Source organism: Prionailurus bengalensis, chromosome B1, assembly GCF_016509475.1.
Source record: "Prionailurus bengalensis isolate Pbe53 chromosome B1, Fcat_Pben_1.1_paternal_pri, whole genome shotgun sequence".
NCBI lineage: Eukaryota > Metazoa > Chordata > Mammalia > Carnivora > Felidae > Prionailurus > Prionailurus bengalensis.
Genome location: NC_057344.1, coordinates 4,655,455 through 4,679,070, shown reverse-complemented (window position 1 = coordinate 4,679,070; position 23,616 = coordinate 4,655,455). Strand labels below are relative to the sequence as shown.

Here is a 23,616-nt window from a genome sequence, read left to right as displayed (position 1 = left end):
ATGGGGAGGATCGGCGATTAGTATCAACGGTGACTGTGTTTCTGGACATAAAATGGAATCCTCTCTTACTAAGGTGTGGGGTGTCCATGTTCTGGTTCCCTCCAATCCTCTAATGGAGTTACTAAACCTTTTTTGGTCAGAAGTGATAAATCCTTTAAATGACCCTTTGTTAGTGCTAGCACTCACTTGTGGTTTCTGTCTTGTATGGACTTCGCGGCATCCCCTAAAATGCCTTGCCTTACATATTCCCCAGAGATTGCATAAACACATTTTTTTTTTTTTAATTTGGGGAGGGCGGAATCTGGTTCATTCTACCAACCACTTGCCGTTCTAGGGCTCTGTTCTCTCTCTGCTGGCTTCATCCCTTTAGCAGATTCAGAAAGGATCTCTGTCTCTTTTCTCTTAAAGTCTCTACCCAGCCCATTAAATCTGACACAGTTCCACTTGAAGATTTGCCAACCTGCCGTCTCTCTTGCCTAGACCATGCTATCAATTCTAGACGTCCTGCCTGATTTTGAATTGAATCTGAACCTAAGTTTGTTCACAGATAACCCTAACGCGACCTAAGTCAGGAAATAGGAAAATCGGTCTAACTTCTTGCAGATAGCCATCATGCCCAAAGATCTCAAAATAATAATTATTATTTTATTTCATTTTATTTTAATGTTCATCTTTGCTTGGGGTTAGAGCTTGCGGGCTCTCTGTCTCCACCCGCATTTCTTTTCCAAGTTACGCAGGGGGCTCCTCTCAGGTCAGCGGGGAGAGAGACACCAGCAGGTGGAGGCCGGCCCCCGCCCCCGCACAGTCCCTCCTGTGCGCTCGAGTGGCCGGGTGGCGCGGCCTTTCCCCGCGCGTGGCTGGGTGTCCCCCACCAGAGCGGCCGCCGAGCCTCCTTTTTCCAGCCTGCGCGCCGCTGCTGCTGCTGCTGCTGCTGCTGCTGCGCCCCAGGCCGCACGAGCGCGGCGCGGGGAGCGCGGGGAGCGCGGGGCCCGAGGCCGGGCTGTGTCTGGGGCTGCGCCGAGCCCAGCCTCCTTCCCCTCTCCGCGGGTAGGGATGGTTGAGTCCAGCCGCCGCGGCGGCGGCTCCTTGTGCCGCTAGCAGCCTGTCTCCTGCGCTCCCCGCCTTCCCTCTCCGGGCTGGCTCTCCTCCCCCCCCCTCCCTGCGCCCCCTCCCTCCCTCCCTGCCTGCCTCCCTCCCTCCCGCGGCTCCCACTCGCCGGCTCGCTCTCCAGCTGCCTCGGCTCCGGCTCTCGCCCGGCTGCGCGCTCGCTCCGCGCCGGCCCCCGCCCGCAGCCTCGCCGCCTCGGAGCCTCTCCCCGCCCGGAGCCGCTCAGCCCCGCAGTGGCTCGGGACCGATGCTACGGGCGGGCGGCGAGCCGGGCGCGCGGACCTGCGGGAGGCGTCGGGTGCGCGGCGGCTCGGGGCGGCGGGACCCCTCTCCGGCTCGCCCTGCCCGCCGCTGACCGCTCGGCCCGGTGCGTGGCCCCGCCGAGCCCCCGACAAGCGCCCGCGCCGCCGCGAGCGTGTGGACTATCTGCAGACATGACTGCGCGGAGGAGACGCGAGCGGCCGCTCCTGCTCCCGGCGCTGCTGGTGCTGTGCGCGGGGCTCCTCGCTGCGGCCAAGGGTAAGGCGGGCTCGCCTGCTGCCGGGGGACGCGGGCGAGCCCTGCGAGGGCCCCGCTCGCGGGCGCGGGGGCGCGTTCGGGGGCGGGCGGGGTGCCGGGGCCGGCGCCGGCCGGCGGGGGGCTCCATCGCGGACGCCCGGGACCCGGGCTGCCGTGGCCTCCCCACCGCCCTGGTCTCCCCCTCCCCTCCTTCCCCTTCCCGCGGCCGGCACGACGCGCTCTCCGTGTTTCGGCGGGGCGCGGTGGGCTGCCGGGGAGGAAGGAGCCCGACTGGGGCTGCACCTGCGCCGTGGCGAGCGACGCCGCCTGCTCCGGGATGTGGCACGGCGGGTCGGGGCGGCTCGGCCGGTCCCCGGGACTTTCCCCGGACCCCGGGCGGCTGCCAAAGTGGCCCGGGCGAAGCCGGCCTCGCAAGTTCTGGCTCTCCAGGGGTTCGGGGCGGCTGGGGCGGTGGGGGGGGGGGTTGGTGGTGGTGGGAGCCAGCGGGCAAGCCCGCCTGCCGCCCGGGCTCCCCGCACCCGCTCGGCCGCCCCTTCCTCCTCCTCCAGCGGACCCCGGGAGGACTGCCTGGCCGGCCGCCTCCGTAAGGTCGCCCCCGTCTCCCTCTGCCTGGACTTCGCTCCTCGCAAGTTGGCAGGAGCTGGCGAGGTGCGTGGGGGACGCGGGGAGACCCGGCTGGGGCTCCACCTCGCTGGTGCCCGTTGTGGCCACGGGGCTGTACCCCTTGCTCCGTCTGGTCCAGAGAAGGAGTCTCCCCGGGTCACTCCCGGGGCTGGGAGCTCTGTGAACTTGGTTTTCTCCTTGAAACGAGTTGGGGAATGTTCTCCTGCAAGTAGCCTACAGGCTGCGATATCGGGGCTGGCGGGAGCTCCGGCGTTTGTCTATTCTCTGGGAAAGAAAACAGGCTAGCTCTTGATTCCGGGAGAGGGGGGGGAGGAGGGACACAGAGGAGCCGGAGAGAGGGGATATTGATTGATTTTCACATTGCAAAGTGCCTGCCCCCTTTCCTCATTTTGGCCTCCTTGCGTGCCCCTCGTATCCATCGACACCCCATCGTCCCGCTCCTGGGAACGTCAGTATCTAGATACGTTTTTTTTTCTTTCCCTTTTTGAAGGGTGCTGTCACATCTCGTGTGTGTGTGTGTGTGTGTGTGTGTGTGTGTGTGTGTGTGTGTTTTCTAATGGCCACTTGCTCTTTCCCCACATATTATCCCCCCCCCTTCCCTCTCTAGATTCTTCCATTTTTTTCCCCACCCTTTTTCTATTCCTTGAGTGTTCCAGATTCGAGGGTGATTGACAAGGCGAAGGAGGACTGTCTCTGGTTCCATTAGGAAACTCCAGATGGGCCTGGCCTGGAGAGAGATGGAGAGAATGGCAGATTAGGCTTCCCCTCCCGGCCGCCCTTCCCCACCCGGCGGCCAGGGCCCGTGGAGAGCCGACCGCCAGGCACCAGACCCTCCACGCGCGCACTCGCCCCTACGACAGGGTGTCGGTGGGAATGCGCCTCCGACATCTCAGGGAGCGCAAATGTTTGGTGTTAGTCGCCTGAACTCCCGGTCGCTCCGGATCGGGGACCCTCTGCCCACGGGCCCAGCTCGGTCCGGACGCCCTGCCTTGGGCGCCACTGTTGGAGCTGCTGCGGAGGCGCGGCGGGCCGAGCAGGGGCGGGTGGGCAGCGGCCTTGGGTCTCGCCGGCCTGGCTGGGAACCCAGAGGCGAAGCGAGCAAAGTCCGGGCGAAGAGGGCTATCTCCGGGAAGTGCGTGCGGGTTTATTTTCCCTCGGGTCGGGGCAGGGGCCTGCAGACAGACCCTGGCTTTGCCCGGCCGAGCCCCTGCGTGGGGAAGAAACACCTGCTACGCAACTCGGCAAAACTTCCCACCCCTTCGCTCTGCACTCCAAGTCCAGCTGTGCCCCCGGGGCCGCCTCCTTTCCCAGGCAGGCAGCGCAGCCTCCGAGCGCATTCTCGGTTCCCCGCGGTTCCGCGCGCTCCGAGAGCCCTTCCCCCGCAATTAGCAGGGGTTGCTGCGCGGAGACGGCGGCGGCGGCCCTGCCGGAGCTGCTTAGTAATCCGCACACGTGTGCCGGGCGGATTCCGCCCCCTCGCGGGTGGGCCGAGGCAGTGGGCGGGAGTGTGCTGGTGGGCCCGGGGCGCGGGCTGCCGGGGCGGGTCCTGGGGCTGTCCGGGCAGGGGCCCCAAGTCCCGGGCGCCCGGAGCCTGGGGGAGCTTCCGCGGCGACCAGAGCGCCTCCTGCGCCCTGGCGGCGGCGGTGGGGGGGGGGTCCCAGTTCCTGGATGTAGGAGACAAGAAGTGGAGTCCGGGGTCCCAGGCCGCTGGCGTGCGCGGCGCGAGAGTCGGGGGTGCGTGTGTGTATTTACGCGTGGAGGGGACCGGGCGACCGCGGTCACTGCGCTGTTTCCAGACCTAGGTTGCGGGGGGGTGCGCGAGGCTCCTGGATCACCCCCGCGGGGCTGGGGCCCCGTTTGCTCTGCGCCCGAAGGGTCAAGTGCGAGCGCAAGTGGCCGCGTGGGAGCTGGCTGCAGGCAGGAGGCTGGTGACGCCAGCCCCGGAGTCGCCCTTAGAGCGCGGTGGTAGCTAGGGCGGGGTCGCAACCCCCCCCCCCCCCCCAGGCTGAGGGAAGCCTTGAGGGCTAAGGTGGAGCCTCTGCCCCCCGGGGTGCCTGCCAGCCGTGGGGCTTCCCCGAGGAGGAGCGCTTGGGAGCCGAGCAGCGCGCGCCCAGGTGGCGGCTCCCGTGGTGGCGAAGGCAGGAGGAGGTTTTGATGCGTGGGGTGTAATTCGTGACCTGTTTGCGGAGTCGTGAGAGGCTGCAGGCAGCTGCAGTTTTGGTCTGTAGGACCCGGTGCCATCCCTACCCGGTGGTCAGCTTCAGGTGACGGTGCTTTCCGCTTCGGTGCAACCTTGGGGGGTCCCCGGATTCAATTCTGATGCCTTCTTCCCTTTTGATGATTGAAATCGTGAAGGTTGAGCCCCGAGTGTGCTTACCTCCCCCCAAACAGCACGTTTTCAGGGACCGCGGGAGAGGGAAAGGCTTTCAGAGTTTTCTTCTAGTAAATAGGCGGCGTCAGTCATTCCGTGAGCTCTCAGATTTGCACCCTGATCAGGGGCCGATCCACTGGCTGTTTGGGTGCGCAAAGTTTGCTTTGCTTCTCAATCGTTTCCCGTGTCTGTGCAGCGACAAGAAAGCAGTTATCTGCAAGCGTTGCTCAGAAAGTGTCCTAAAAGAGGAGCATATATAGTAGCTCTGTGGTCTCCCAGAGGAAGTGTGGGAGTGAGAGGTGGAGGGCTTGTCAAAATTCCCAGTTCTAACATTCACTAACCCACCCAGCGAAGAGATTGAAGCATGCATTCCCACAATTTCACAGCAACCGTATAACGCAACTCACACACGCGCACAGAGAGAAGCCTTCCCAAGTCTGCATGCTTCTGGGTGAGTTACCTTGTTAACAATTCGTATCACCAAGAAGGATGCTGAGACCGTACACTCGCGGGCCACATTGCTTTACGGTTGAGCCACTCCTCACGTTCTCTCTCTTGGGAAAGCCAGGAATTCCTGTGAATAAACGACTTTCACAGAAAACCCCTGATCCATCATGCACTGAAAGGTGCATCATCTCAAGGGAAGTTAAAATTTCAGCATTCATGATTCATATTATTTATTTTATTGTCAAGGGGATTAATTTTTTTTTTTCAATGAGGAACTGTTCAGCCACAAGCTCTGGTGCTTCTGGAACACCTATATAGTCTTAGTTGGGGATCTTAAATCTGTAAACAGGTAAGCAGAAGGAAGGCTTTCTTCCCAAGTGGCAGGCTTTGTAAACTTGAATAGTGGGACAATGAGATCTGAATGAACAAGTCTAGAGGTAGCAAATAGCTCGCGGTAAAATGATAGGAGAATCCCCCCAGGTCTCAAGCATCTCCACTAACACAGGCCTTGGGAGGAAAGGGAAACACCTTTCGCACATTGGCTTTCAGCTGGCCAATCATGCTTGATAAGTAGACTGCCAGGAGTAGGTGCTTGTGAGTTCCTACAGGCAAACCGGGTTCCTCCTGAGGGCAATGCTTCCTTAGTTTCCAGTTGATTGTCTCAAACACACACCAACAGTGCTTCGAAAATGTCAAGAAAATGGTCCGGCTTCCTTTAAGAAATAGATAAACAAAGGCTCAGTGGCCAGTTAGTGTTCACTGCAGACGATACAGCAAATCCAGTGTAGACATTTCTGAGCTGTCAAAATGCAAATGGCATATTAAATACTCTGTGCTCTACTGAATTCTAAATGTGCCTCCGGTAGGTTTTCTGCTGAGCTCATAGTGAAAATAAGCCACCACAGCTTGCATGCATGCAATTTAAACTACACTTTCCCTTTGGCCTATTGTATTTCTTCTGGTTAGGTTCATCTCCCTGTAGAATTAAGAAGCTGAATGGGTACTCCTTGCACAGAGCGGATGACAAAGCTCTGTGGTCTTATTTTAATTTCATTGGTTTCGCTGTTAAATCAGAGGAAGACCTCTGGGTAAAGGTATGGATATTGTACAGCCTGCCGTATTTGTACCTTTGGGTTGATGGGCATAGGATTGCTGGACCAGCAGTGGTAAGAGACAGACTCAAGTTCAGATCTACTCCCATGTCCCGGCAACTGTAAGGACCCGATACGGGAATTGTTTGAAACACTAGAACCGGCTTGGGTGTGCCACCTGAGGCAAAGAGGGAAATACTTTGGCTGGGCTGAGGCTAATTAGTCCTGAACGAAATCCGTCCTTTGACCTCGTCTTCAGTTGTGCAGCCACTGTGCGTAGCTCACTGGATGTCCACGTCAGGACGACCTATCGGTATGAAGATTGAATAATCGTATTGAGGTACTTACCTCAGTGCAAGCAAGCAAGCCTTTTCCGCAACGACTTCAAGATGACCTTACCTTGGGCTAGTTGATATATCTGTATTGAAGTTGGAATTTAATCCCTAGTGCTGAGGTTGAGAAGTTCCAGAATTAAAATTCCCCATTACATCACAAAGAATAGAAGAAGTTCCTTTCATTAAACTGGTTAAAAGGGATGGATGGTAGGAGTCTTTGTGAAAGCAATACTCGCCTTGTTAAAGTTCCGCCCCCGTCCCCCCCCAGCAAAGCAACCTCTTTGGATGTAGATTGAAACACATTTTTTACCCTTTTGACTTTAGCTGCAATTTCTCTCTTTTTTTTTTAAATTTTTTTAAAGGTTTATTTATTATTGAGTGACAGAGCATGAACAGGGGAAGGGCAGAGAGCGAGGGAGACACAGAATCCGAAGCAGGCTCCAGGCTCCGAGCCTTCAGCTGAAACCCACAAACCGCAAGATCATGACCTGAGCCAAAGTCGGACGCTCAACTGACTGAGCCACCCAGGTGCCCCATTAGCTGCAGTTTCTTTAAACCATACTAATTTCTGGGAGAGGAAAATGCCATCCTCGCTTTAGGGAGGTTGTATGATCTCTCTTCATCCTCAAATGGTTTTGCTCTAGCTGCATGAGGGATTTCATCATCCACTAGGCACACTGTCTCATTTACCAAAACCTACTCCTGAATATATTATAAACATTCTTTTGAGGAGTAAGAATTTCATCAAATTAAGTTGATCTAGAGTCAGTGTTACTTTGACCCAAAGTGGCAACATTTATCTCCAGCTAAAACTTCTTTGGTGAATGGAAAAAGCAGACAAACAAAACAAAACAAAACAGAACAACAACAAAAAACCTATGCAGCCTGCCATGAGCCGTTGTTAAAAATAAGTACTATATCTTTTATGTCTCCTACATTTTGCAGTTTATTCATTGAAATATTCTTGCTTCGTCTAGTACTGTTTTTTGTTTTGTTTTGTTTTGTTTTTTTAGCTTGGGGAAACCTGTACAAGGAAAGGGATATTTCAATATTGCCATGTTCTCCAAACAGAAGTAGCAGAAAAGGGATCCATTTTGATACTAAGTCTTAATATTTCCGGTCTTCTACCTTAATACTAACAATCTGAATGTAATTTTGTCCCATTGTTAGCAAAATAATAAATCATGAATAATGCTTTGTGCGTTAAAAATTCCCCTTGTTACTGACACGAGCTCAAAGGGAATATAGTTGCAGAGAAGTCAAGTTCTTGGTGGCATTTATCAGCTCATTTCACCATTGAGTCACTTTAAGGAATATTGCTACTGGAGGCTTAAATTATATAAAATATTGGCCTGATTCTCGGTTTTATGTATTTTGGAGATCCTCAACCTCAATAAAATTCAAGAAAAACTAATGTGACATAGACATATTATAGATGTGCATCCAACTCTCTGGCTGAATGATCCATATAAGAATAAGCCACTTGAGTTGCAGTGGAATCAGAGCAGCTTTGGAGGACGAGGCGCATTTCTCTATCATATTATTGTGGCAACCTTCTGTTTTCTTTTGCACTAAACCTGTCACCTTTATCATTGTAGATGTTGGCATCATGACCATGATGTAGAGTTTTTGAATAGCCTTTTGCAAACTTTGTCTGCATAAGGATCACAGGTCTTGTTTAAATGCAAATTCTGAGGCCTCTCTCCCCAAATGATTCTCAGTAAATGGGTTTTGGATGGTGTCAGAAATCTGCATTTATATATGTATACATGTTATCTATCTACCAAGCCTTCCACTCTTTCAATAAAAGGCATCTGAATCTAATGACCTATTCACTGAGACTTCATAGACTAATTAGCCCACACTGATTTCAAGATGATTATCCTATAGTATGAAATTGTGCAATTATTTCAGAAGATTTCTTCTTTATCATTAGGGCCTCCATGATCAATGTTCATCGTTCTGTGCTGTTTTTATTCTTTTAAAAAACGGTTTTACGGCAAACATGCGATTCAAGCTCCTTGTCCATAATGTTGATATTATGGGAAGACTTCGAGGGATAATTATACTCTTTCGTATGAAAATACCATGTGAATGATTTTATTTTTTTTCTTTTACTGTTTAGTGAACTCTGATATGATTAGTGTTATGTAAGAAAGAGCTAAATGTGAGATTAAAATTAGAATTATTTGGGGAGTGATCTCTAATGAATTAAAAGCCTTAGAAATTAATTGTGAATTCTAAGCATTTTCCAGATGCCTCGTGAATCCCTGAGCCGTACTGTTGACATGACTATGTTTCTGAAAACCTGGCCTGATGACTCTCTGAGTGGATTGTCACTCCCTTTTCTATCTGTAAGCTCATAATTAAGACTACAAACCTTTGACTTTTGTGTGGATGGATAATCTTCAGGGTGACATGAAGACACCTTACGAAAATGGGTTCTGCTGGTTAAGGAAATTCACTTTTCTTTCACAGAATGGGCCATAAGAGTACTGTTCAGAGGCCATCAACAATTTTTGTCTCCATGTTTCAAACTATTTCTTTTTATGGTTAGGGAAGTGGTGTACTTTGATGTATCATACAGCTGTGGATAGTTAAGATTTGCAGGGAATGATTGGCACTTCATACAGAAAAGAAGAGGGACCCTGGCAACATAAGAAAGGTCACATTTTTACAAGAAATTAACTGAATTGAGCAGATACTTCCCTTTATGCTCTAGAAATGTAAATTTCCTCAGCATCAATCTGGCATTTCTTGTTCTGATTCCATCTTTTTCTCCTTTCTTTACAAAATATAATTGTTGTGAACAACTTGAGACGAGACAAACCCAGCCATTAGGATTTTGTTTTGTTTGTGGCGGCTGCTACATACATGAGGTTGCATGTTACCTGTTCAAGATGCATATTCCATTTTCTATGGAAACGATATGAAATTTTCAAACTCTAAGCCCTAACACTTCCCCCCCCTAAATTTGTAGATATTAAGAAAAAGTCAAGTGAGAGCAAAGTCACCTGGGTCCTATTAGGTAGGATTCTTTTTTTGTTGATTAATATATTTAAGTATTTAGGTGCAACTGCTGTTGCTAATGGGAGATATATATACATGGTGCTAGTCTGTTACAACCATTAACGATGGGAGACCTGGGAGCCGAAGAAGAGGTTTGGGGAGTCTAGACCCTTAAATGGGATCAGGGTAGTTATTTGGCTCACTTGAAGAATCTTAGTGTGTACCAACAAGAATAACTCAAATCCATATAACCGGATCTCATGAGTTCTTTACTATTTACCTATACATGTTAAAAATGAAGATGTTGAATCTATGCTTGCTCTCAATGAGCTTTCGTTGTTACTAAAAACAAAACAAAACCCTTAGGTCATTTTGTTTTCAATTTTTAACATGTGTTTATTTTTGAGAGACAGGCAGAACATGAGCAGGAGAGGGGCAGAGAGAGAGGAAGACACAGGCTTCAGGTTCTGAGCTGGCAGCACAGAGCCCAATATGGGGCTCAAACCCAGGAATCATGAGATCATGACTCCGGTTGAAGTGGGACACTTAACCGACTGAGCCACCCAGGCGCCCCTACAACCCTTAAGTTATTGACTTCATTAGTATGTATTCAAATACTGGACTGTGATACAGACAACAAGTGTCATGCAGAAATGAGTACAGCCTCCGAGAGCCGAGGACAAAGGGGATTGGGACAAAGTCAGTGAGAATGAGGAGGTTGAGAGAGGAATGGCTTCCCCCCCAAGCCAACGATAGTGAGAAGTCAGGTTCAGTGTCAAGCATGTAGATGAGCCTATAAATATTGATGCTTCTCAGAAATTCTTCTATCTGTTCTGAAAGCTAAAAGTCCAGATGCAAACGATTATAAACTACTGCCCTGGGACGATTTCCTGAAATAGGCGAATGTGCAACTTATTCCGAGCCCTGCCTCCTTTCCTCACACCGCCTGTGGGGCAGCCTCCTGTTTGGAGGAGGACTCTATTTCTTGGAAACAAAACAGGTATGCACTTTTAAACTCTTGGTTTCCACATTCCATGAGTGTTGCTCTTACCGTTGTTTTTGTGGTAATGACCCCATAAAATAATGGTGACAGAGCATTGGGTGTGGGGGAAAAACACATTTTGGTTACTGGCTTACTGGCAATGTGTATTGGCAGCCTTAAGTACTTCAAGTGTTTCTACAGGATATGGTGTGCGTCCCCCAAACTGACTTTCCAGATCCTTTATAATCTGGCTTCAGTGTCTCTGGCCAGCTGTATCTCTGTGCTTCCTGCTGGTGACTTTCACTTCAGTTAAGCCGGTATTGTGCACAGCCTAAATGCACCTTTGTTCCAGTCCTTCTCAAGCCCACCCTGCGTCTAGTTCTAGGTACCTCACCCATTTTTGACCACCCGATCTCTCTGTCTCCTCTATTTTGTCACTTACCACGTTTCAGTCATGGGTCATAACGCAGAACATTGTGGGTTTAGGATCTTTAAAAAATCACGTTGTTCGCTTGCTGATTTCATTTCCGTTTGTTTACATCCTTCTTACTCTGTAGATCTTCAAGTCCCAGGGAATTAGAAGACACAACTTCCAACTGTCAAAGTCCCGTAGTGTTTCTTTACACATTCACTGTTTCTTCAACGAATAAACCCATGTTCTCATAACCGTGATCCTGTCCCTTGTTGTAACCGAGTCACATTACTGCTTTGAAAATATTTTTTTTTTTAATTTTTTTTTTCAACGTTTATTTTTATTTTTGGGACAGAGAGAGACAGAGCATGGACGGGCGAGGGGCAGAGAGAGAGGGAGACACAGAATCGGAAACAGGCTCCAGGCTCCGAGCCATCAGCCCAGAGCCTGACTTGGGGCTCGAACTCACGGACCGCGAGATCGTGACCTGGCTGAAGTCGGACGCTTAACCGACTGCGCCACCCAGGCGCCCCGAAAATATTTTTTGAAAAGACTCGTAGAAAACAGAGGACCTGTGGAAGGTATCAGGAATGAGCTTTTCACGTCATGAAGAGATGGTTGTGTGTGGTTTATTTACTCACACATCCAGACTAGAACTTGTCAAAATAATTAGCTTTGAAACCCTATATCTAAATTACCATTTTGCTGGGCTTATTTGATTCCTTTGTTGCTTTTCATAATTGTTCCTGTTCATATACAAAGTAACTTATCTGGGGGTATTTGCATTTTTCTCTCTCCTAGTGATAATAAGTTAATGATATTAGAGCTGGCACTGTAGATATGTCAGCATTCAATTGTCATTTTGATCTTCGTCACTATTTCATGTCTCAGCTTTTTAATTTAAAAGAATTACATAAGACGATTATGGAACAAAGAGGAACTTCTCAGTCTCTTTTATTACTGCAATTACAGCATTACCTTCCTAGTGTTCTTTAGTGGCACCCGGGAAACCCGAAGGGACATGCTTTCCGGGTCTTTAAATTTTTTATTTTATTTTTTTATTTTTCAACGTTTGCTTATTTTTGGGACAGATAGAGACAGAGCATGAACGGGGGAGGGGCAGAGAGAGAGAGGGAGACACAGAATCGGAAACAGGCTCCAGGCTCTGAGCCATCAGCCCAGAGCCTGACGCGGGGCTCAAACCCACGGACCGCGAGATGGTGACCTGGCTGAAGTCGGACGCTTAACCGACTGTGCCACCCAGGTGCCCCTGTCCGGGTCTTTAAAAGACGAGGGATCTTCTGACCTGCAGGTACAGAAACTGTAGCCACACGAAACTTTGGGGTATGACTTACACCTTCCCGCCTATGTGATTTTCTTTCAATTTTATGATGGATGGACAGTAAGGGGCCTTTTAAAAAGAGTTGGTAAAAAAAAAATAAAGTGTCATGTGACAAGGTGGAGTGCCTATCCTTTCTTCTGTGATGCGGCTTCTCTTTTATATTTAAGAACAGTTCCCGTGTGTGTGTGGGGGGGACAACAAACCAGTATGTAAGTTAGAGATCTGATATCATTTACTACAGCCTTAATACCAGAATGTTCTATGTGAGCCACTCTTTTATGCCTTTTACTTTTAAATTATTTTTTTTATTTTAATTTAACGATTATTTGAGGATAGTTGACCACAGGGTTATATTCGTTTCAGGTCTACAGCATAGCGATTCGGCTTCTCTGTACGTTATGCTGTGCTGACCACAGTTGTAGCTACCATCTGTCACCATACAACACTATCACAACACCACTGACCATATTATTTTTTATGCCTTTTAATGACCACTCATCCTTTGACCCTCATTAAGGAGGGATAGAGAGAGAAAGCCAAAGGCATTTATAGCAAGAACATGTTATGTTGTCCTGGGTTTCCTACATTTCTCCTCTGCAGGACCAGACATCGCCCGGAACAGAAAGAGCTAGAAAACAAGGATGCCTGCGTGGCTTAGTCAGTGAAGCGTCCGACTCTTGATTTTGGCTCAGGTCGTGACAGCGTGGAGCCTGCTTGGGCTTCTCTCCCCCATCCCTTCTCTGTCCCTCCACTGCTCAAAAAGAAATGAATAAATAAACATTTTTTTAAAAAAGATCTAGAAAGCAGAGTTGTCAAGGACACGTTGGAGGGGAAGTCCCTCTCAGTGTTGTTTGTATTAGCTGTCTATCACAGGGTAACATTATTGCCACAAGTCCAGCAGCTAAAACAGCATACATTTATGATCTTAGAGCTGCTGGTGGTCTGTGCACGGCTCATCTAGGTCACACAAATCCTCTGCTTATGGTCTCAATGACTATAGTCAAGGGGTGGGCTGGGACTTCATTCTCATCTGGAGTTCAGCTGCGGAAGAAGGACCCACTCCCGGGATGACTCAGGGGCTGGCAGAAGTCCATTCCTTGTGCTTGTAGGGCTGAGAGCTTAAGTTTATTGTTGGCCATTGGCCAGAACTCACCCTCAGTTCCTAGAGGCTGCCCATGGTTCCTTGCCACGTGGGGCTTCCCAAAATGGCTCAAAGCCAGGGAGGGAGAGAGAGACTCAGGCAAATAGGGTGCTACGCTATTACATGTGATCACATAATCATGCACAATCACAGGTAGTCCATCATTTCACCCTGTTTTATTGGTTAGAAGCAAGACCCAGGCCCTGCCTTCTTCAAGGGGAGGAGAATTATACAAGGGCATAAACACCAGGAGGTGGGGGTCATGGCAGCCATCTTGAGTCTCTCCTCGAAATACGTTAATGTAGAAAGAGTACCATACAGTCAATAAGCAAAGGGTCTGGGACCTGACTAAAATGGACAACAGCTATCAATAGGCATTTTGTAGAAAGAGCAAAAAGAAATACCAAAGGTAAGAAAAGATCCCTAAACTTACTATTGACCCAAAGAATGTGGATTATATGATGCTGTCCCCCGACCCCGATGCATTTGTGAACCTGCAATTCATACACCTTGTGTCAGCAAGCAGCTAAGCAAACTGTCTGGGCACCATTGTACATCTAGAAAAAATGACCGGGGGGCGGGGGGACACAATTTGGCCCTACCAATCAAAATTCTAACGTATCAGATATTTTAACCCAGAAATGTAGTATATTTTGAGGCACTATCTGCCTGTTCATTTTTAGCCTTCTAACAGTGCAAAATTGGACATAGCCTAAACGCCCATTATCCTAAAGTAGCTAAATAAATTGATCAACACACACACTATATGGCCTATATGAAAGTGTTTCCCTGGTAAAACATTGAGTCAAGAATTCAAAATACCACATAAGTTTTGTTTCCATTCTCATGCAGGGAAAAAGCAAGTTACTTCTATGCCCATGTAAAAATATCTGAAAAGATGCATGCATTACAGCAGTGATGTTTAAATGTTCGATTTGGGGGATAACTATGTCAGACTTCTCAAAATAAACAATAGGTCTTAAAAAAGGGTTATCTGGAAGAGAAAAAGTGCAAGGAGCTCTGACCAGTCCGTTGATGAGAAGAGTAGAGACAGAATGTAAGATTTTTGAAATTGAAGTGACCTTCAAGTTTATTGTAATAACTCTGCTTTTAGTTGCATCCAGAGAACTTAAGGGTCTTGGACAAATTCGTAGGGACATTTAAGGCAGAGCTCAGTCTAAGTGAACACTCTTCTCTCCCGGGAGCCCACATGCCTTCTGATGAGCGAACATTCCGACTCCTCACTCAGGCCCAGCCTGGCTGTGCGGCTCCCTCCCTCCTGCCTCCCCCCACCCTCCCCACCCCCCCTATTCTGGTGGAAGGACAGCCAGCACTGAGTGTCCCCGAAGTGATGCTCTGGGGAGACAGAATGGCTGGGAAAGTCCTGGAATTGAGTTTAAAACCTCCCTCAGACCATTCTGGAAGCTGGACTTCTGAGTTCCTTTCTTTGAGGTTGCTGAAACATGGCGCTGTGATGCCATTGTGTCAGCTCGCTAATATGTTCTACATCAGTATGATTGGGACGCCATATTTGCCACTGCAGAATATTCAATTCTGAAAACTTAGCACGTTAATTCTACCACACTGAAATATTTATTTGTGGGAGACTGCTCGACTTAATACAATGAGACGATTCCAGGCTCGAGTCGCCTAATGATTAAATTAACTTGAAGTAGGAAATAACTTTACTGAAATGAAAACTAGTTCGTTACTGAGATTGGCAGTTCATGTCATATGATGGAAAAAAAATCCGTCGGAGTTTTCATGTGCTCGGAGGTTCTGGTTTGGAGAAGGTAGCGGTACAGAGATGTTGGGTTTCGTGTGTTTGAAGGCGGCCTCTGGGAAGCTGAGAACTCAGGGTTCTGTTCCCGTGTCTGCCCCTCGTACTGTGTGTCTCGCAAAATAGGAAACTCTCTGACATGGGGTTTTCTCATCTTTGCAAAAGGGATGTTAACTGGCCTCGATATTACAAGGATTAGATGAATAAGCATATGTAAAAGGCTTCGAACAGTGCCTGGCAGTTACTAATCTTAAATAAATGTTAGCACCTGTTTTATTAGAGCAACTAAAAGCATTAGACTATCAATTCAGGATATGACCACAGAAGTAATACCAGAGGAAGCCTTATATTTTGGAGAGAGATTATTTATAAGTGAAGATTCATGATTAATATTTGGATATAATTATCTTCTGTTTATAAGAATCATCCTGAGACTGGTTTCTAGAATTCTTTACGATGTACAAAATGCTTTTACATTCCTTACGTCACTTACAGACATAGAAAAATTACTAAGATTTCTCAGAAAGGTCAAGCGCTAATAGGATCAAGGTCATATTTTGACTTTGTGGGTCACATTCAGCCTGAATAATACTCAATGCTCAGGAAAGCCACTTAGAGGTGTGTTTTATAGTCATTTATGACCAGGAGGCCTTGGACATTTGAAGTGACCATGAGAGGAACAATAAAAGAAAAAATACTAGAACACTTTTCAAAGCAAGACTGCTCTGAAGAGTAAATCTGTCTACACATCATGGTGTATCCGCTGTGAGCATTCCCAAAGACAACGTGATGCTTTCGTGTTCTGAAAGAGTTCGCGTATTTTTCTAACTGCTTTGTTTTGCCCAAGAAAAGTAGCTGAGGCTATTTTTTAAAGGAATGTTGGGAATGGGGCAACTTGCTGGTGGAGCCTTGTGAAAACATTGTTAGATTAGCTCTCTATGGGTAATACAGTGAATCTTTCACCTTTCGGAAATTGAAAACCAATGGGTAAAGTTGGAGACTCTGGGTGATTAGAATCTTGAAAACGGTCAGGGCCTTAGCCACCGGCTTAACCCTTTGTTAACCCTCTGGCCATGGAACAGTCGATAGTGCTAAGACCATCAGTACATCTGGCCTTTTTCTTCTGGTTTAGGCTTTCCAGTGTAGTGTCTCATGACTCATGTATGGTGGACCCTTGAATTGCAAAAACTCCCCATACCTCTTCTGCCTGCTCTAAGTCTCCATACCTGTGTTGAGAGGTTGAAAGGTAGGGGTCTCTGTGTTTGAAAGCCCATGTTGGTGACAAACCTAAATCCCAATGCATGATGTTAGAATCAAATGTTCTTTCCAGGATCACTTGATTGAGATGTTCAGGATAGGCTACTGAGAGAAGTCCAGTGGCCACTGGCGAAATGCAAACTCTTCAAAGTCCGCGATGCCCAGTTTGGCTGTTGAAGCGAATGTCTGTGTCTCTCACACCTGCTGTGGCCAAGTGCATACCAACACTGAAACCTTGTAACCATAGCAACCCTGCAGGTCCCAAGGAGGAGGACTCGTGAGATGTTGGTGTTGGGTGTTGGAGCCTCAGTGAATGTGTGCTTAAGCATTTCAGGGTTCGCCCCCCTCCTTCGATTGTGCTCCGGGTCGCCGTGCCGTCTCTCTAACAAATGCCAACCCGGAAGCACTTTGTGCTTCTGTGACTTGACTTTCAAATGGGACCTTGTTAAAAGATGCTCACTGAACATTTCTTCAACAAGTGACCGGAGACCTGGGGTCTGCGTGCCATCTAAGGCAGTAGCTTCAAAGGGATGTGCATTCAGGGGAGTGATTTCAGTGCTGTCCCCCCTGAATGAATGTGGTCGGGTGAGGAGACTCGAGGTGATCCCAAGGACTCTGAGAATTTAAGTCTTAGAGGCCACTTTTAGGGCCCGGGGAAGAGGAGACATTTTTTCCCCACGTGTGGGAGTCCGCAACCAAGCACTCTCCACTCACAGACCACACTTTCCATTGGCTAAAAGTCTATGGCCTGTGCCATGGAGAGAGGTGCTCAAAGAGTTTGTGGTAAGTGGTGCTGTGTTGTTATTAAAGGTGAAACAGGTGTTACCCTTCTCATCCTTTTCAGAGAGTGGAATTTTAAGTTCTAATCTTCTCTTTGAAAAATAGTTCATACCCTATTTGGCTATTCTGGAAGGAGCTATATGATCAGTTAAATATCTTTAAGAATTTTTGGTTTAGTTTTTTAGTTTGTTTACTTATTTATTTATTTACCTACTTTTGAGAGAGAGGGTGAGCAGGAGAGAATGCTAAGAGAATCCCAATCTCCCAAGAGAATCCCAAGTATCCCATGCGGGGCTCGAACCCAGGACCGTGAGATCATGACCTGAGCCGAAACCAAGAGTCGATGTTTAACCAACTGAGCTACCCCGGCGGCCCTGAGTATCTTTTCATTTTAATGAGATAGAAACTAGTTAACAAGTAAAAGCCGAACTCTAGTCGACATAAGATCAGAAATTTCAGGACACAAGATTGATGAGCACACGAACCACCTAGAGACTAATACCACTGTGACTGTTGGTAGAAAAAAAATGGTATAAAAATGGCGTACCGTGCTCAGTTCACATACAGATGGGAGGCATCTGACAAATTGCAGCATTAGGAGAAAAAGACAACAACAGAGGCCCTCATTCTGCCACTTGACAAACCACTTGATGCTCTAGTGGATTTTCTTTGTTTACAGCTCACTGGCCATGTGTCTCGGCATACCTTTAAGGACAGTTGTGCTAAAGTGGCACTTCAATGAATATTTGATGAAGAAAGAGGTCATTGGAAGAAATAGCTATGTAACCTACCTACCAAATCAAATTTATGTCTACACTGACGCATTTCCAACAGATCCATGCAGGGCATAGATGGCGCAGGGGTGGGGTTTATTCAAAGGGATAGGAATGTCGAAGCAAACTGCCATCAGAGCTTAATTAGGAGGGAGAGGGTGGTTGTGGATGAGTTTCAGCCCCTGATGCTCTTGTTTTAAAGCTATTTTTAACACTTGGGCAAGTTCAAAGAATCGGTTTGAAGAGTTTTGTCCATATTTAACTTCGTGTGTGCAAAGAGCTAAATCAAAACAGTGTGTGTTAGTAGATAAGCATTACGCATCATTTGACGTATTCCTACTGAAATGATATTTAAGAGATAACTATTTTTTGCCTTTTGTTAAGATGCCTTTGCTAATTTAGTGTAGTATATAATGCGGTGAATAAATATAAGGTGCATTAAAAGAATAGAATATAAGGGGTCACTGTTTGGGGCACTTGCCCCACGTATTTGTAGGTGAATTGTTACAGGAAAAAAAAATCACGATTTGTGCCGGCCCCATAATGATTAAAAACCAATTGTTGGACCTTCTATTTAGGAAATTCTTACGTGCAACTCAAAAGCTCCATTTCAAACCGAAAAAGGCATAAATGCCCACTGGATTTATGGTTCCTCTTCCAAGCAGATTTTCTCATAACAAATAACTTTTTCTTTTTTTTTTTTTGGTTTCAGAGGTGGCTAGTCTGAGCAACACGATTTTAATCCTTCTCCTCAGACTGCTCTGCGCTCCATAAACAGTATCTTCTGTTTCTTTTTTTCCTTTCCTATTGCAAATAATGTGCACACAGTTTATGACTGTCACAGGATTGTGCATACGCTCTCTCCTGCCGGAGCTTGACACAGTACATCAGGTGAAGCCCTGAAGAGTCCAGGGTGGGTCACTGACCTCTGCCTCTACCTGCCTTACTGTACATCACTTTGGAGTAACACCTGTCTCCTTCCGATGCCACACCTGTACGTGGAGATGACAGGTTGGGCGTTCTAGTCCAAGCTGTGCTATATTCTAGTTTTAGGACCTCCAAACCGGGCACTTCAGTTAATTCGTCTGAGACAGAAGTGATTTGGCTCTTTCCCCTTCCTCCCTGACATCCTGTGACTTCTGTTCTAAGCATAGCAGCAATCAGCTAATCAATATATACTTAGAGTGTTGTAGCAGAGTGGCCTAAATTCAATAGGGCCACTTGCAGCCAGGAGGCAGATGGAATCCGGACTGTGTGTGTGTGTGTGTGAGAGAGAGAGAGAGAGATTTTTCTTTTTCCTTTCCTCTAATGCACAGAACTCAGTTATCTGCAGTTTCTCTCCTCAAATGACATACAGCAGATACTTCCTTTAATTAGTGTAAGCTGAAATTAATTACTCTCTGAGCCTGTTTCCTCTGATATTTTTTCAACCCATTTGAAAAAACGGAAGTCACCTTGGTGTATTCAAAGCACTGGGTGCCGCGGGGCAACCTTAGTTGTCACCTAGTCAACCCCTAGGGCACACTGACGATCAGCGTTACATGGGTCTTGTCCTTCTGGAAAGGTAAGCGTCTGTTGTATCTTTGGGGTAGACACCTCCTTTTCCAGTTCTGTCACTAAATGTGAATACTTCTAGGAGAGCCTTAGGAAAAGCATCTATTTTCTCTGAGTTCACTTTGTATAATTTTGGAATTAAATATCCGGTCTAGTAATTTTTTTTCAAACCACGTTATCCACATTAACATTCAGTATTTATGTGTAACTCTATATAGTTGCAATGTACTTGTAATACTTACCAGCAGACAGCATCTGTGGGAGATAGCTCAATACTGTATCTATTTTATCATCTCATATTTTCCTAACGAGGAACTCAAGTCTCAAAATGTCATCTTCTCCTAGCCACGTGTTTTGGGTTGCAGAATGAAAAGCAGGACATTCTTCTCCAATCTCTGTCTGAATACTAGGCCTCTGAATCGAGTCCGTATTTCTCCTTACCTTCCAAACGCTCAATCCTGCTGCCATATAATGAGTGAAACAAATATATATCAATGTTTACTTGTTACACAGCCGAACGGTAGAAGGTTGACTCGGGTCTTTTCCTGAAGAATCACACAGAGTGAATGACCTTGCCTCTCTGCTGATTTTTCTTGAGATCATTTTCCTATGGCGGTCATTCTTCAGCATCTGATGAGGTGCATATCATGTATGCAGGATCTTCTGAAGTTCTGTCAAAAACTTTAACTGTATCTAGATGCCAAATACGCAAATTGGAAATAATCAAGGGAACCCTTTGAATACTGCAGCTGAATGTTAACTGCCATACTAGGCCCTCTAGACTGCTCTTGGGAACAAAAGCAAAAACAAAAAGAAAACACAAAAAACCAAAACGAACAAACCTGTCCAGTCAGGAAAATCCAAAACTTCTCTTTGCCTTGGATTTATTTTGTTTTATTTTGTTTGTTTATTTTAGGGGGAAGGAGAGAGCAAGAGCACAAGTTGGGGAGAGGGGCAAAGGAGAGAGAGGGAGGGAGAGAGGGAGAGAGAGGGAGGGAGGGAAGGAGAGAGGGGGAGAGGGAGAGAGGGAGGGAGGGAGGGAGAAAGAGAATCTTAAGCAGGCTCCACACTTAGCACAGAGTCTAATGCAGGGCTCGGTCCCATGACCCTGGGATCATGACCTGAGCCAAAATGAAGAGTCAGACATTCAGCTGACTGAGCCACCCAGGCAACCCTGGATTGCTTCATTGTAAAAATCATCACCCTTTTTGAAAGGTACTATCCCTTTTCCCTTAGGAAACAGACCTTGGAGAAAGACCTTTTCTCCAAGCCCGGCTGACTGTGTTGGCTGTCTCATGTTGATATGTCAGCAACAGCCGAGGCTCCTGACTGCCATATTCAGGTCAGAAGAAGCCAAGCCATGACATAGAACCTTAACTTTTTCTTTTTCAACCTCTGGATGAATAAAAGGTAAATAAATGCACATTCAGCAAGCCTGTCCCCATAAAGGGTTCTGGTTACAGGGCAGGTACCTGTGATGTTATTCTTGGATAGAGCACACACAGAGTCATTTGGAGGAGCTGGGGAGGTACAAAATTAGCGAAGACATTTTCCATCTCAAGTTTGATGAAAGAGACTTTTTGATTCCTCACCACACTGCGCGGGAATAAGCCCTGTGGGTTTCACTAGTCAGTACGCTCTATGATTTTATGCTGGTTTCCAAACGAGCACGTCCCACGGAAGCACCAGATAGACTTCGAGAGCCCAAACTGGGAAAAGTAATGCTCCCGTAGAAGCAAATCGTATTTTCAGTACAAGTAAATCTCACATACATTACTGAAATTAATTCAAATATTGAATTAGTGTTATTGAGTATCACCTCCATATCAAGCCCTGTGCTAGTTGCAGTGGATCCAAAGTGAATGAGGTAAAGTCCCTGCCCTCAAGCGTTTTCACATTCCAGTAAGGGTGACGTTCTTTTTTTTCTCAGTAATATCAGAATAGTCAAAAAAGGGATAAAAACAGTAAGATGCTACCCGATATCGGAGCTTCAAAGAAATAATACACATTTCTTGGTACGCTGTTAGATTTCATACCTACAGGATAGCCTGAGTTTCTTACGCTTGCCCAAACATTCTGGATAATTAGGTTTCATGCACTGGTTTGCCTTCTCTGTGACATCTTCGGAAGGACGTAAAATATGAAATGATAGGATGACGTCACACAGAAAGTCCACACGATTTTTTTTATTTTAATTTTTTTTTTAGTTTTAGGTTTTTAACTTAGTGAATCGTCAACTACGTACAACACCAGTGCTCACCACAAATGTCCTCTTTTAAAAAATTTTTTGTAATGTTTATTTTTGAGAGAGAGAGAGAGAGAGAGAGACAGAGACAGAGACAGAGAGAGACACACAGAGAGAGCATGAGTGGGGGAGGGGCAGAGAGCAAGGGAGACACAGAATCTGAAGCAGGTTCCAGCACAGAGCCCGACGCGGGGCTCAAACTCACGGACCGCAAGATCATGACCTGAGCTGAAGTCGGGTGCCCAACCGACTGAGCCACCCAGGCGCCCCACGAATGACTCCTTACTGGCCGTCCCCCATCTAGCCCATCCCTCACCCATCTCCTGCTGGCGACCATCAGTTTGTTGTCTATAGTTACGACTCTGTTTCTTGGTTAGTCTTTTTTTCCCCCCCGCATGGTTTTCAGTTTTTGAAAATGACAGCCACGGTAGTGAGTTAACTGCACAACGTTTCCAGACTCTCCTCCCAAATCGGAATGTAAGTTCCTTCTTCATTCATTGAAGAAACATTTATTCGATTTCAGTTTGGTCCAAGATACTGGGAAGCAAAATTCAGGAGATAGAGTGATTAATAAGGCAACACGTAGCTTCTGACTCCATGGCGCCTATCGTTTAGACAGCTGGAAAGCATGTGTGTAATCACGCGATCTTAGGAACCAAATTCTGTACCTGATGCAGGAATTCTGTATTCAGAGCCCTTGAAAGAGAGTCAGCAGTTCCTCTTTGAGTATTACTTAGTGTCCTGTTCCAGGGTTTTATGATTCCCTGTAGGTAGAGAAAGTAGGTCTCCAGGTACCAACCCCAGGTTAGTAACTCGTAACCTGTAACTTGTGCGTGTGTGCCCTTATTTGTGCCTGAAGAAGCAGCATGTAATAATGTAACTCCCTTATCACATAAGACCTAAAAACATGTGGAAACAGATGTTTGTATCTCTTCCCACTTCCCCTCAGCATTTTTTTCTCGCAGTTGTTTGTTTGTTTGATTTTACCAAGTTCCTTAAGACTCTCTTCTTTATTGGCTGTTGCTTTGGGGACACATGTTGATCACTAGATATGTGTTACATGTAAAGTGCATGATGTCTGCTCCCAGTGAATTGTTTTACGGAAATCATGTTACAAATAATCACCCCCAAGGATGCCTAAACCAACAAGGGTTTAAAAGCTATTTCTCCTTAAGTAGAAATCAATCACAAGTCAACTTCTCTTTGAATTTTGTGTTTCCACTTACAATAATGGTAATTACCTTAATTTTAGAGGAAATAGAACTTACAAAGTTTGATAATATTGCTACAAAGACTGTGATAATAGAAAATGTTTTTCCAAAAATATTTTCAGTTATGTATGTGTAAGGAAATGTGAATAATACTGTGTATTTTGTATGCATGCCTTTGCAATTAGAAATTATACTCTTTGGGGCGCCTGGGTGGCGCAGTCGGTTAAGCGTCCGACTTCAGCCAGGTCACGATCTCGCGGTCCGGGAGTTCGAGCCCCGCGTCGGGCTCTGGGCTGATGGCTCGGAGCCTGGAGCCTGTTTCCGATTCTGTGTCTCCCTCTCTCTCTGCCCCTCCCCCGTTCATGCTCTGTCTCTCTCTGTCCCAAAAAAAAAAAAAAAAAAAAAAAGAAATTATACTCTTTGTGTGGCAAGCATAGCTCACTTCTAGATACTTGCCACTCAAGAAATTATGTCAGGTGAAAAGAGATCGTTCTTCCTTTCCTTCTTTAGTTTCACAATAATTATGGCAAGTAGCACCTGCCCGCCCACTTTTATTCCAAAGTCTAGGATTATGGAAGTTTGCATTATTATGGTGTTAGAAGACTTCTACGTGATGTGGTGTCCATTTTGATAGTG

At 46.9% G+C, this 23,616-nt stretch overlaps 1 protein-coding gene across 2 annotated transcripts in view; it reads left to right on the top strand.

The window, feature by feature from the left end:
• The first annotated feature begins 1,440 nt into the window (after positions 1-1,440).
• The window catches only part of CSMD1 (CUB and Sushi multiple domains 1), a 2,022,422-nt gene continuing 2,000,246 nt past the window's right edge, over positions 1,441-23,616 (top strand). For both annotated transcript variants that reach the window (XM_043557450.1, XM_043557440.1), the window contains exon 1: positions 1,441-1,626. In XM_043557450.1, the coding sequence (XP_043413385.1) occupies positions 1,542-1,626 (85 nt within the window). In that variant the 5' untranslated portion in view covers positions 1,441-1,541. The remainder of the gene's footprint in view (positions 1,627-23,616) is intronic.